This window comes from Rhinolophus hipposideros (genome assembly GCF_964194185.1).
Source record: "Rhinolophus hipposideros genome assembly, chromosome: 11".
In the NCBI taxonomy this organism is placed as follows: domain Eukaryota; kingdom Metazoa; phylum Chordata; class Mammalia; order Chiroptera; family Rhinolophidae; genus Rhinolophus; species Rhinolophus hipposideros.
In genome coordinates, this window is record NC_138057.1 from 14,919,472 (window position 1) to 14,932,552 (window position 13,081).

The 13,081-nt window shown below is 38.4% G+C and overlaps 1 protein-coding gene across 1 annotated transcript; it reads left to right on the forward strand.

Moving 5' to 3' along the window:
* Positions 1-5,496: 5,496 nt before the first annotated feature.
* TUSC1 (tumor suppressor candidate 1) lies at positions 5,497-8,291 on the forward strand. The gene has a single exon (XM_081066666.1). The coding sequence runs from the start codon at positions 6,974-6,976 to the stop codon at positions 7,598-7,600; it is 627 nt and encodes a 208-aa protein (XP_080922792.1). The 5' UTR covers positions 5,497-6,973; the 3' UTR covers positions 7,601-8,291.
* The last annotated feature ends 4,790 nt before the right edge of the window (positions 8,292-13,081 follow it).

Sequence of the window (13,081 nt, forward strand, 5' to 3'; positions counted from 1 at the left end):
TTTGGAAATCACTAGTATAGGAAAACATATTTAAATTCATTCATTGAATGAAATATTTAATGAAAGCATAGAGAAGAAAGGATAATCTGAGAGTTGCAGTTTTAGAGTTTACAACTGTAATGGCAATCAATACATGTTCAAATTCCTACAATGTGCTAGGAATGTTACATACTTTAAATATGTTAGATATTGGTTCAGAGTCAAATTTCAACAAATACTTGATTGATGAATGTGTATCCTTCACCAAGACAAATATTTTATCTGTTTGAAATATGGTAGAACTTGTCCTCATCTCAGCTGAAGCCAAGCGTAGAGTATAGGTGTCTAGTGGTCTAAGAGGGACTAAACCATATCCAGAACTCGCATCATGGGATTGAGGTTGTGAAAGCGGTTCAGTGCCCCGTGTATATAAGAAGACAGCATAACCAGAGAGCAGATTGCAGAATATGAATTTCTTGGAAGAGTCTAAAAAGGGAGTGTTTTCCTAAGGTTCCCTCTCCCTACATATTTCAAGTAAAAGTACCTCAAAAGAACCACAGATAAATAGTGGGGGTAGTCTGCAGAATGGAGGCTGGCATATCAGCCTAAAGCAGAATACACTGGGACCTGCAGAAACTCATATTCTTAGCATATGCTTCCACAAGGTGAGTGCGATGGAAGTCGCCTTGAGGTTCTTGGTATTTGCAGGACAGTATTGATGGGATAAATCTAAAAGTTAAAGGTTAGCTGAGGCTGACTTTGATGACAGAGAAAAATGACAAGGCTATGGTGGGAGCGACTTCCAGAGTTTGGACTAAAGTGAGAAGCAAAATATGTTACTGGCTTTATTCTTCTCAAAGGACCTTCCCCACAAAGAACTCCAAAAAGATTATCCTGCAGGAGGTAAGGCAACCCCACTGAAGGAAGCTGTATGGAGTTTACACCAGAGCAGGGGTTGAGGACGGAGTTATTCGAAGTGAAGGAATGGTCTGTGCCCGAGGATCTGTGTGTGATGCTCGAAAATACACAAAAGTGTGCTGTCTGAGGAAAGCCTTGTGTGCAGGCATCTGCTATCAGAGGACCAAATGCCAGAAAATGGCATCACCAACTACCAATGGTTTTTCTTCCTTTTCATTTAATCCCACTTTCACCTTCTCCCTGTTCCTGCCCTTGCAGGAGCTAAAAATAGCAGCTGGAGGAGGATGAGGTGAAGTGTGAAAGAGAGTACACATCAACTGCACCCTCCTGCCCACTGCAGGCTGGTTAATTCCCCATCTGGGGCGCGGGCAATGATATTGTTGTGAAAAGATGAGAAGCCATGAATTGGAAGAGCACTTGAAGTTTCGAATTACATTGCAACGGACCTTTAATATCTGAAAATGAGGATTGTTCATTAATGCTGAGAAGTAATTGCAAATTAATGGTTCTTCTCAAGATATTATCCAAGGGAACAGAAAAAAGAGCTACCAGAATGGCTTTGAGGGGCAGTGGTAGGAGAAAAATTAAATTACTTGTTTTTTTGTACCCTTATGAAAATAGCTTGTGAATAACTTAGTTCTAATTGGAAATTATTCCCAAACTCCTATTACTACCTTCAATGATGTGTACATAACTGGAGAACTCAGATTGAAACAGAATCATTATCTGAGGTTATATATGTTTAAGAATAACATGGTCCTCCGTGTACAAGGTTGATGACAGAACTGTCTCATTGGCATGAAATCAGACATACAGAAAATGCTAGAAATATGCAGAGGTCACTTTCGTTTTATTTCCCACCAGTTTCATCATGGCTTTCTGAAGGTTGAGACCAATAATTAGAGAAAGAACTGAAATATAGCACCAATTTCCCCAGTACTGTCCAATACACCTTTCTTTGGTAATGGAAGTACTCTGTATCTCACCATCCATCATGCTAACCAGTAAGTCACATTTGACTACTGAGCACTTGCAACGTGACTAGTGAAAACAGGAACTGATTTTTAACTGTTATTTTATTTTAACTCACTTAAACTTAAACAGTAGAAGTACAGACCCAGACTCTTTAAGAAATAATGCCAGTCTATAAGCACAGAGCATAAAACAACACTATTTTAGAACTAACAGACATTTTCTCCCCTAAACAGCCTATTTTGGACTCCTGTTTAGGCCAAGTATCCTGTGTGGATGCATTTTGCTTTCAGCTACATTACTTTCTGCTAATCTACAGTGCTCTTACCCTCTTTTATTAGTCTGGATAGTGCTTTTATAATATTTGGAGGAAGGAGGGTATTCTCCCCACTGTGGAAAGTATCCTAATTAAGATAGATAAGTCATGCTGCTTTTGTTTATGTCACCATTTTCCCTGTAGCTAGAATTAAATGATGCTGTCAGAGGGCAATGCTAGTGTTTGATGGCTTTTAATATTTTTGTCCATATCAAAAGACTAAATAAATGCAGTCAATATTCCCAAATCCTAACTCTCTAGTAATTATTCTAATAAAGAGATATTCATGCTACCAAGCATCAATACACACTCTTGATAGCCCTAATAAATCTGCTCCCAGAAAATAAACCATGTTCATCTAAGGCTTTAGAGAGAATATTAGCAGACACCAAGCTCATAATGTGATTAACTAGACTCTTCAGCACACAGGGCTTACAGAATATGGATTTTTAAAACCCAAACACTTATGGAGAACTATCAAGAAGTAAGAGTCATATCGTCAAAGGGGCTGCATGTTATATCTGTGGTAGCTGTTTAGGCAAATAACTCAAATAGGGGTTTAAGATAGCACTGGCTATTCACAAGAATTCATTCTATAAATGTCTATCTCATGAAAGAAAAACAACTACAAAATAATGATAATATTAAGAGTTATTGAGTCCTCCTTGCTGGAGAACTCTAATTAAAATATTTAGAGATCCTCACGAGAACCCCAAGAGGTAGACACTATTTTATTCCCATTGTACAGATGAGGACACTGTGGCTTCAGGAGGCTGTTCATGGTCATAAATCTGGGTTGGAAAGGATGTGGTATTGTATTTATAAAATCCAGGTATGTCTTATTCCAAACCCCATATCCCTTATTAATTACACATTTAAAAATCTATTTTAAAGGCCAACTACATATTAATACAAGTCATTAACAATATTTGCCATTAACAAGACAGTGCAAACCTCCTTCCTATTTCAGTCTGAATAATTCCAGTATTCTATGAATCTTTCTTGGTGAGTTTCAATTAGTTCAGTCTGCTGAATATACAGGTTAACTTTGGCTATAAATGGTTAGCATTTTTACTAGTAAAATCATCCTTTAAAATTATCTAAGAAAATGAGGAATAAATGCTTTCGACATCCTAGTCATTTAATAAATATTTGTATCACAGACACACACACACACACACACACACACACACACACACAAATATGCATACAATATAAACTGCTCCAGAAACTCCTATACTATTTGCAGATACATTTGCACAAGAAATGGTAACACGGGGAAGGACCCCAATGTCAAGTTACATGAACAGGCAATAACTTATCAATGGTTAAAAGAGGGAAAAAGCACCTTGAGTTCAGGAGATCTCAGACAGATGTATGAAATTGAAATGGTAGGGTTTATAAACTTGGCCTTGACGGGATTTTTACAATCCAGATAAGCGAGGGAAAAATGAAAGGGACTGTATAAACAACAGGAATTTACTTCTCATAATACTGGAGGCTTGTACGTGCAAAATCAAGGTGCTGGATGATTCAGTTCCCCAAGGAGGGCTTCATTCCTGGCTTACAGATAGCCACCTTCTGGCTGTGTCCTCACCAGGCAGAAAGAGAGGGGAAGCAAGCTTTCTGTGGTCATTTCTCATACGGGCAGTAATCCCACCATAAGATCTTTACCCTCCTGATCTCCTCTAAACCTAATTACCTCCCAAAGGCCTCATCTCCAAATACCACCACATTGGCAGTTAGGACTTGAACATATGAATTGGTGAGGATGTGCACAATTCAGTCTACAGAAAGCAAATTACAGCCAAACTCCAGGGCAAAAGAGCTCAATACCTCTTAGTAAGAGAGTGAATAAACCAGCAGAGGAGTAACAAAAGGCAAGCATGGAAACACCCAGTGCATCCAGCTTATGGACAGCTGTTAAGTACCAAACTAAGGAGTTCAACATTATTATATAGTAAACTCGACCACAGTTGTTAACCAAAATTCATTTGGTAAGGTATTATACGATGTTTTAAGGAGAGAGTCAAGAAAAAGATATTTACTATAGATTGACTTCTCCCAATGTGAATGTGCCATAAATTCCCTTAACATTATTGTTTACTTTAAAAAGTGATTCAAAATGGAGGAGAAATGAGAGTCAAATGAGTATGGCAATAAAAGAATCTTAGAAATCAACTGGAGATACAGGAAACAAATTATACATATATACACACACACACACATATATATATATGTATACATGTATATACATATACACACATATACACATATATATATACACACACACACACACACACACACACACACACACACACACGAGGTCTGACAATTAGGTTCGCGAACTCATCCTAGAAAAAGTACTACATACCTCATTGCTGAACATCACTATGGTTACCTTCCAAGTACTCCCCTTGGGAAGCTATGCACTGATGCCAGTGCCTAGTCCACCCTTCAAAGCAATTTTGGAACTCTTTTTCTGGAATGGCCATCAGAGTTGTCATCCTATCACTCTGGATGGTCTGAATGTCATCAAAATGCCTTCTTTTCAATATTTCCTTTATCTTCAGGTAAACAAAGAAGTCACTTGGGGCCAGATCAGGTGAGTAGGGAGGGTGTTCCAATACAGTTATTTGTTTACTGGCTAACAACTCCCTCACAGACAGTGCCATGTGAGCTGGTGCATTGTCGTGATGCAAAAGCCATGTATTGTTGGCGAAAAGTTCAGGTCGTCTAACTTTTTCATGCAGCCTTTTCAGCACTTCCAAATAGTAAACTTGGTTAACTGTCCAGCTGGCACAAATTCATAATGAATAATCCCTTTGATATCAAAAAAGGTTAGCAACATTGTTGCCACAAGTTTGCAAACTAAATTGTCAGACCTGGTATATGTACATATGTATCATGGGGCCTCTTTCTCAAGTGAGCACCTAGAAATATATAACAGCTACCATGTATGACAAGAACAACTTGCTTGGAGGATGGGAGAAAGGGGGCGATAATAAACTCAACAGCGGTCATTCAAAGTTGATTTTGAGAAATACTAAATGGATGCATGAATTGTAAGGCAGAAAATAGTGCTATTCTAATTTGCTGACATAGCTCTTCTCAACTATTTATAAAAATGTCTGTTTAAGGCGTTATATTAAGAAGCACAAAGATTATACACTCACGTGTTCATTTTTTTCTCTTACATAAGATAAAATTTAAGTGGTTTAATAATTAGAGAATGGGAATTGAGGGTATGGAGGGGGAAAAATAAATACTTACAAAAAGATAGTACTTTGGGCTTGCGTTGGGTGTAGAGAGAAGGGCATGGAGGTCTTCTTATATAACCAGTCAGTGTCCTTTAGGAAATCCAGTGTGGTTCATTACAGTTGTTAGTTACAAAAATTTAGCAGATATTCTACAAGTGAAACAGAGTAGGTTTAATCTGGGAAGCTGTAAAAGAGAACACTAGTGGATTTACCAATATGGGTGTGAGGACAGTAGAGCCAACAGAAAATAAAACACTAGTACATAACTCCTAACACCCAGGAGGTGACTGAATCTCTTTTATCCGTCTAGCTTCCATAGCATATCTTTTATCTCATAGGCCCCTAAAATTCAACATGTCTAAAATGAAGAATCATCTGTCCTTGTATACCAGCATTTTCTCCTGCATTCTCTATATATGCTATGGGGAAAAACATTTTTTTTTTGTTCAATAATCTATAGAATAGTCGGTGCATATCTGCAACAGAGTTTTCACCATCTATTATTTTTAATGGAAACGGAGGACACGGTCTTTCATAAAACTAAATTTATTATTTTTTGGAATTCTGAAATGATATCTTTCCTATTTTTTTCATGAAATGGTAGTGGCAATTGAGAGACTGCCACTGTAAACTATAAAACATTACGTAACTGTTCTTTTCCCCTACTTACTAATTTTTATGTGTACTGTTCAATGAAAATCCCAACTCTGCGATGCAGGGTTCGCATATGCTCTTCATTTACTCGTTTCAGTAGTTCCACATTCATTCAGTTGGATCCACCTGTTCCCCAGACGTTGTGGAACTTACTGAGTAAACAACGTTTCTTGAAAAAATGGGCACATTTTCAGTTTTCCTAGGCTTTGTGGACAGGCCTGAGGAAATTAACTCATTACACCCTTGCTTCAATAGAGTCGCAAACAATTCGCAACGTGGAGTGAAACTGGAAATTGCTCTAACTCTCTTCATGGCTACCTACTCCCACTTGAATGCCTCATGACAGGTGCACAGCTCGACTCTGTTGAATGTTTTATAAAGCTTAGAGGTGGATGAAACTGCTAGGCTCTTCATGCAGTTACAGCTTTCCAACTTGCCCCACATCTCTGTCCAGAACTTATCATTCATCCTTATGTATTTGCTTTGAGATTGCCATGGAAAGAGCCAGGTAACTAGTGGCGGTTGCCGTGCAGCGCCCGGGCCTGCACGGAAGCGCCCTGGCAGGTCCCAGCGGAGGATACACGCTTCTCCCCGCGCTGCCAGAGGCTGAGCAGCGAAGCGCTCCCCGGGGGCCTTGCTGTGTGCCGGGCCGGGAGATCACAGGCCCGGGGGCAGCTCCAGCACAGGAGACAAGACACGCCTCAGACCGGGCACATTCCCGGCCTCCTCTGGCTCGCAGCCAGCAACCGCCGCCCGCCACCTTCTCTCCTCCTCCGCCGTGGCCCCGGCCGCCCCGCTGGGCCCCTAACTCGCCGGCGCCTCGGCGCGCGGCCCCTCGGCCCTCAGCGCTGGCCGCGCGGTAGGGACGGGACCGATGTGGCGCATGCGTGGTGGCGCCACCAGGCGCGGGAGCTGCGGCGGCGGGGACGGCGGCGGGGACCGTCGCGGGCAGGGCCGCCCAGGCCGGGTGCGTGGGGGTGGCAGCGGCGGCGGCGTGGGCTGGCGAGGCCGTGCGGGCGGCGCCCGGCAGCAGCTGGAGGAGCGGTTCGCCGACCTGGCGGCGAGCCATCTGGAGGCCATCCGCGCGCGGGACGAGCGGGACCGGCAGAACGTGCGGTTGCGCGAGGAGAACGCCCGTCTGCGGCTCGAGAACCGGCGACTGAAGCGCGAGAACCGCAGCCTCTTCCGTCAGGCTTTGCGGCTTCCCGGAGAGGGCGGCGACGCGGCGCCCGCGGAGGCGACGAGGGGGACCCCGGACCCCGAAGAGGCCAGCACCAACAAGAGGGCGCGCGGCGGTGGCCCGGAGGACGATCCCGGCAGCGCCAGGGCCCTGAGGGCCCGCCTTGAGAAGCTGGAGGCCATGTACCGCCGGGCCCTGCTGCAGCTGCACCTCGAGCAGCAGGGGCCGCGCGCGCGTGGGGACAAGGAGCAGCCGACCCTGCGTGAACCCGAGCCTGGCCTCCGACCCACGGACCCGGAGCCCCCAGAGCCCTGGCAGTAGCTGGAGGCCGCAGCCGGGCGGAGGCGGGGCTTGGCGCGGCCCCTCCTCCTCTGTTCACTGCCCGGCCTCCTCCCCCCGCACTTCCGCCCCAGCTCCCACGCCGTCCGCCTGCGGAAGCCGGCGGGCTGTGCGGGGCGGCAGGGCACTTCCGGGAGGCGCTGCGCGCGGCCTGTGGAATCCCCGAGAGGACGGAACACTTGCCTCTTACCCCTGCTGGTTTCCGTGGGGAGAGACCTAGCCGCGGAGGGCAAGTTTTAAAACAGCAAGAAATGTGCCAGTCACCGCCCCCCAATTCCCGAACTTTTCAGGGTGTTGTATGAAGCTGTTGTATTTGTTCTTTTCCCTTTCTTTATTTTGGTTCTTTGAGAGATGAATAATGCCTTTTGAGTTAGTGGAGTCTGTTGTTAGGACTGTCTGTTGTTCAGTCCTCTGAAGCCCCCAGCCATTATCTCTTAGGTGGCCAACGTTCTAAGTATTGTTTTTAAAAATAGGTATTAACTTGGATCTCTTATAAATACCACCCTTTTCATTAAAAAGTTAATATTTATAACTTAGGAATTTATGTATGCCCCGGCTCTAGTCTTGACACATTTAATATATATTGATTTGTTTACCCCCCCGAGAATTTTTAAACTTTCTGCCTAGAAGTGATCCTTCGAATTGGTAAATAAATCTGGTGTATTAAAAGTAACCTAAAAACATCCAATGACTATTATTTGAAGTGTGTTAAATTTTTACATATGTTTCTCTAAGAAATAACGTGTGTATACATTACATATTTTAATGACTTTGGTTTTCCTTTGTAAACTAACATTTTCTTTTCGCTTTATGTTACAGTGATTGTTTTCAATCTAAAGATTAGACACTGAAGATTTCATTTTTATTACATTTTAGACATTAGAGTGTAGTCAGTGCACAGCTATTTTGCCTAGTTTTGACTGAATTTTAAAGAAATTATAAATTCAGATAGCCCTAAAATGATTTAAGTCTCAGTTATGACTTCAATGGCCCAAAAAAAAAATCATTAATTTTAACAAATTTTCTGAAATCACTTTAATGAATTCTATTAATGAATAATACTTTTGCCTACTAAATAGTGAAGAGGATACCGTTTACCTGATAAAAATCATGTGTGTGTAAGAGCGTGTTTAAATGATGGAAAATGCTTCGGTTCCACAAAATAAGAAATGGGGAGAATTTTTGTTAGAGCTAGGAAAAAAATGAGCTAAAATTTTTGTTTTATTTGTGGCATATTCCACAAATTATATATATATATGTGTGTATATATATATATATATATATATATGTATCATATGTCAAATACACACACACACACAAATCAAGGTGCCAAAGAAAATAGTTTTGTAATTTTTCTACTTCTTGAAGATATGTTATGCATTTTACTTAAAGGTAGTTGATATTTAGATGTGAATATTAAAATCTTACCCTATGACCAGAAAATACGAGAAGAAACTTTGTGAGAATAGGTAGGTAAATGAAAAGTATTTCTATCCCCTTTACTTCATTTTCTAATAGTGAAAGAAAACATTTTTAGGAGGTAGTAGAAATTGAAGAATAGGGATAAAAAACATATCAACCCTACTGCTATTTAACTTTAGGTTTAAGTTAGTTACCTCTAAGCCTTAGATTTCTCATCAAGATTAACATAATATTTACTTAAAAATGTTACAAAAATTTTATTGAGATGCTATATGCAAAATGCCTTCCTCAAAAGTAAGTGGTCTATCAATGAGAATTACAATCCAAAGTGTGAAAGTCACAGATACATATTTTACTGACACTTTCCCTTGCCTTCGGTATTTTACTTCTTTATGACTTTATGAGTATTAACAGAGATATGTATATTTTGAATGAATTAACATTTTTCACTCCATATAAGCAAATAGGGAAGATAAAGCTCTATGTAAAAAGGGAATAATGCAAAAACATTTCAAAAATATTGCTGATTGTGGTAAAATGGGGAATGTTCAACAACTAAGCAAAATATTTAGTTTACACAGTTTTTAAACATATTTTTTTTCAAACATCTTTTAAAGCCAGGTACAATATAAGCACGGTGAAACCGTTTTTTGTAAAACAATAAGACACACACACACACACACACACACACACACACACACACAAATAAGGACTACGTTTTAGCATAATTCCTGAGAAGTATTAAAAATTCTGCAACCAAAATGCTTCATAAGATGGGATAAGGCTAATTATATTTCAACTTTGTTGAATTTACTTTCTGATAAATGATAAAGTATAATATAGTAATACAAAAAAACGTTTTGATATATTGAAATATGTACCTATTTAAGAAATGGGTATAGTTGATTTTTAAAAAGTTTGATCTAGGATCTAGTTTAATTTAACATAAACTATAACTGCATATTACATCTGTTACAGTGATATTTTCATAATTTCAAATTTGTTGTGCGATAGAAAGAAGGCATATACTTTGTAGAAATGAGCAACAAAAATACGTGTCAGCAAGGATTGGCATTTTTTTAATTAGCATTTTTTTTAATGGCTGCTAGTCACAAAAGAACATAGAAAAGAACATATCAACCCTACTGCTACTCTTCACATTTTTCTCTATAAAAATTAGGATATAAGTCAAAGTAATATAAAAATGAGTACTTATGTAGATTTTTAGAACACACTCTCCTTGATACACTTCCTGAACATTATAAATATTTGAAGATTACTTGAAAACATGTATTCTTGCTTAGTCTTAGATTTATGTTTGACAATTCACAAGTATTGCCATAATGAAACTAATACCAAATTATTAATAAATGAATAAATTGAATTATTACTATATACTAATTACTAGCAGCATGATTTTGATTCTAATGCCAAAATACCATTTTCTATTTTGCTACAGGAAGAGATTTGTACTGAACATTTGTCACAAAATTTTCATGAATGAATGACAAAATTATTAGTATTTCTGTTCAGTGATTAATTGATCAATTATAAATTCTAATTTTTGTACTATACGCTTACTTTTTTGATATATATCTTACCTATCTGATATAGACAGCAGAAATATGGACGAAGGAAAACACGTAGATGATACATCTAACTATAGGATTAGTCATATTCAAATTTCAAATTTTAAAGTTTAAATGGAGATTAGCAACTCTCAATGATCGGAATTAACAGACATTGTGTTTAATCCATAGCAGATTTTGATTATAAAATTCATATTCAGAATCTACTTGTCAGGATCATCTTTTTTGCATATTTGATGATAATTTGTTAGTAAGAAAGACCTTTTTTAAACTCAAAATTTCAGACATCTGTTTAGACAAAAATTGAAAAAGGAAGACAAAGACTTTGTTTGGAGCTTGATTCTTGTCTGGATGATAAGCATTCTACTCTAAAAATTGCATTCTTTGAGGAAGAAACTTTCACAACAATCTATCGCATATCTCATACTTAGGACTGATAAAAGTTTTCCTTGACCTTTCATTTTTCTAGGTCTCCTCACTTTATTTTTGATTTTATCATCTTAAACATATAACATCTATTGTATTTTAACCTTAATGGATCTACCTTTAATTATGGTGAAGATTCTGTTTGTAATAACCAAGAAACCCAACACTTAGTCACTGTTAAAAACAATGAAGATAGATTTTTTTTTTTTTAATTTGGTAAAATTCCTGATTCAAGTGCTTCAGGGTATCAGCAAGTTCTGTTCCACATGGTCATTCAGGGTCTCAGATTCTTTTTTTCATATTCCTCTGTCTTGCCCTAGGTCATTGTTTCATCCGCATATTAGAAATAGGTTACTTCCAGATCTGGGTTTCAGCATTTGGGAAAGGAAAAGAGAGGCCTGGCCAGATATGAAAATTACATTAATTTTCCTAATTACATTCCACTAGCAAAAGTTCATCACATGACTGATTTAATGTCAAAGGAAGCTGAGAAGTGTAATCAAGCTGTAGAATGTTTTGCCCAGGTATAATTTCATTATTATGGACAAATGGGAGAACTCTTAATGGAGGATGGCATCCACTTAATTTTTTAAAAGAATTTGTATACATGGTGTAGCATTTTTGAAACTACATAATTTAAAATAGAAATATAATGTAATCGCTTTATAGATTTTTAAAAATCTGACCTTTTTATTCCCCAGTGTACTATCTTTATGAGTACAAACAGGAGATATTGCTTGAAATCAGCAAAGAAATAATAGCTATTAAATTTTATATAGGAAATCCCTGTGAAGTATGAACCATCTCTGAATAGTGTATACGTCATAAAAATGGGGTTTTCAGAGCCTATTATTGGTAAACATTCTATTCATATGTAAATCTAGATTTATAACTTGAGAAGGAAATGTTTTAATCTTGTTTCTTATTTACTAGCATTCTACAACATTTAGAGCTGAAAGAGACCTTGGGAGGTTTTAAACCAGCTTCCTTTCCGACTTTTTGCCAAGAATTTCACAGCTTCCACAGGGAACTACATATACACTGCACTCCATAACTTAGAATATGCTGATCACAATCCTAGGTAGTATTATTCCCTCCTGTTTATGATTGAGGAAACTGGTGAACAAAGAAGTTGAATAACTTTTCAAATTTTAAAAAGAAAAAATAGAGATATAATTGATATGATATTGTATAAATTTTAGGACAGATAATTCGATATATGTATATATTGTGAACCGATTACCATAATAAATTAACATTCATCACCACAGATAAGATTTCTTTTCTCGTGATGAGAACTTTTAAAAGCTATCCCCTTAGCAACTTTCAAATATACAATACAGTGTTGTAAACTATAGTCACCATGCTGTACACTATCCTCAGAAATTATTCAAATAATTTATTTCTGATTTTAATAGGAATTCTTTTGGCTTTATTAAGCATGCAAGTGCTCAGTAGATTGCTAATTTTGCAGTCTTTATCATGGCTATTGTTATATTTATTTCATAAAAAGATTTTTTCGCTTTGTGTTGTAAAAGAGTTTAAATAGTAATAGAGTTATTTATTCCTTTAAATTTTGGTAAATTTCACAGGTGGGGCTCTTGGGGATAGATTGATCGATTATTTGGGGGGCGGGCAGAGTAGATATTTGAACATTTTGCCTACTTATTTGATGGAGATGCATCTCTTTGCACACCTGGCCCAAGGTGACGGAAGGGAAATATTTACATTCCTAGGTTACATTCCTTGCTGAACATAGAAAGGAAGCATATAGCCCCACTGTCCCTGGTAGCTATCATATGATTATAAGAATGGTAGAGAGATGGAAGAAAATTTATTTTTTGGTAACATCATTGCAGCTGCATTTGTTCTGCCTGGAGACTGGCCTACATTTTGATTTCCCTTTACATGAGAAAATACATTTCCTTATTGTTTAAGCTGGTTGGAGTTAGGGAATTTTCTTAATAGTAGTCAAAATGTAATACTATGGACACTGCAATGACACATCAAAATATGGTTGTCTCAT

Coding starts and splice junctions, on each gene's coding strand:
- TUSC1 (XM_081066666.1), top strand. CDS start 6,974: ATGTGGCGCATGCGTGGTGGCGCCACCAGGCGCGGGAGCTGCGGCGGC.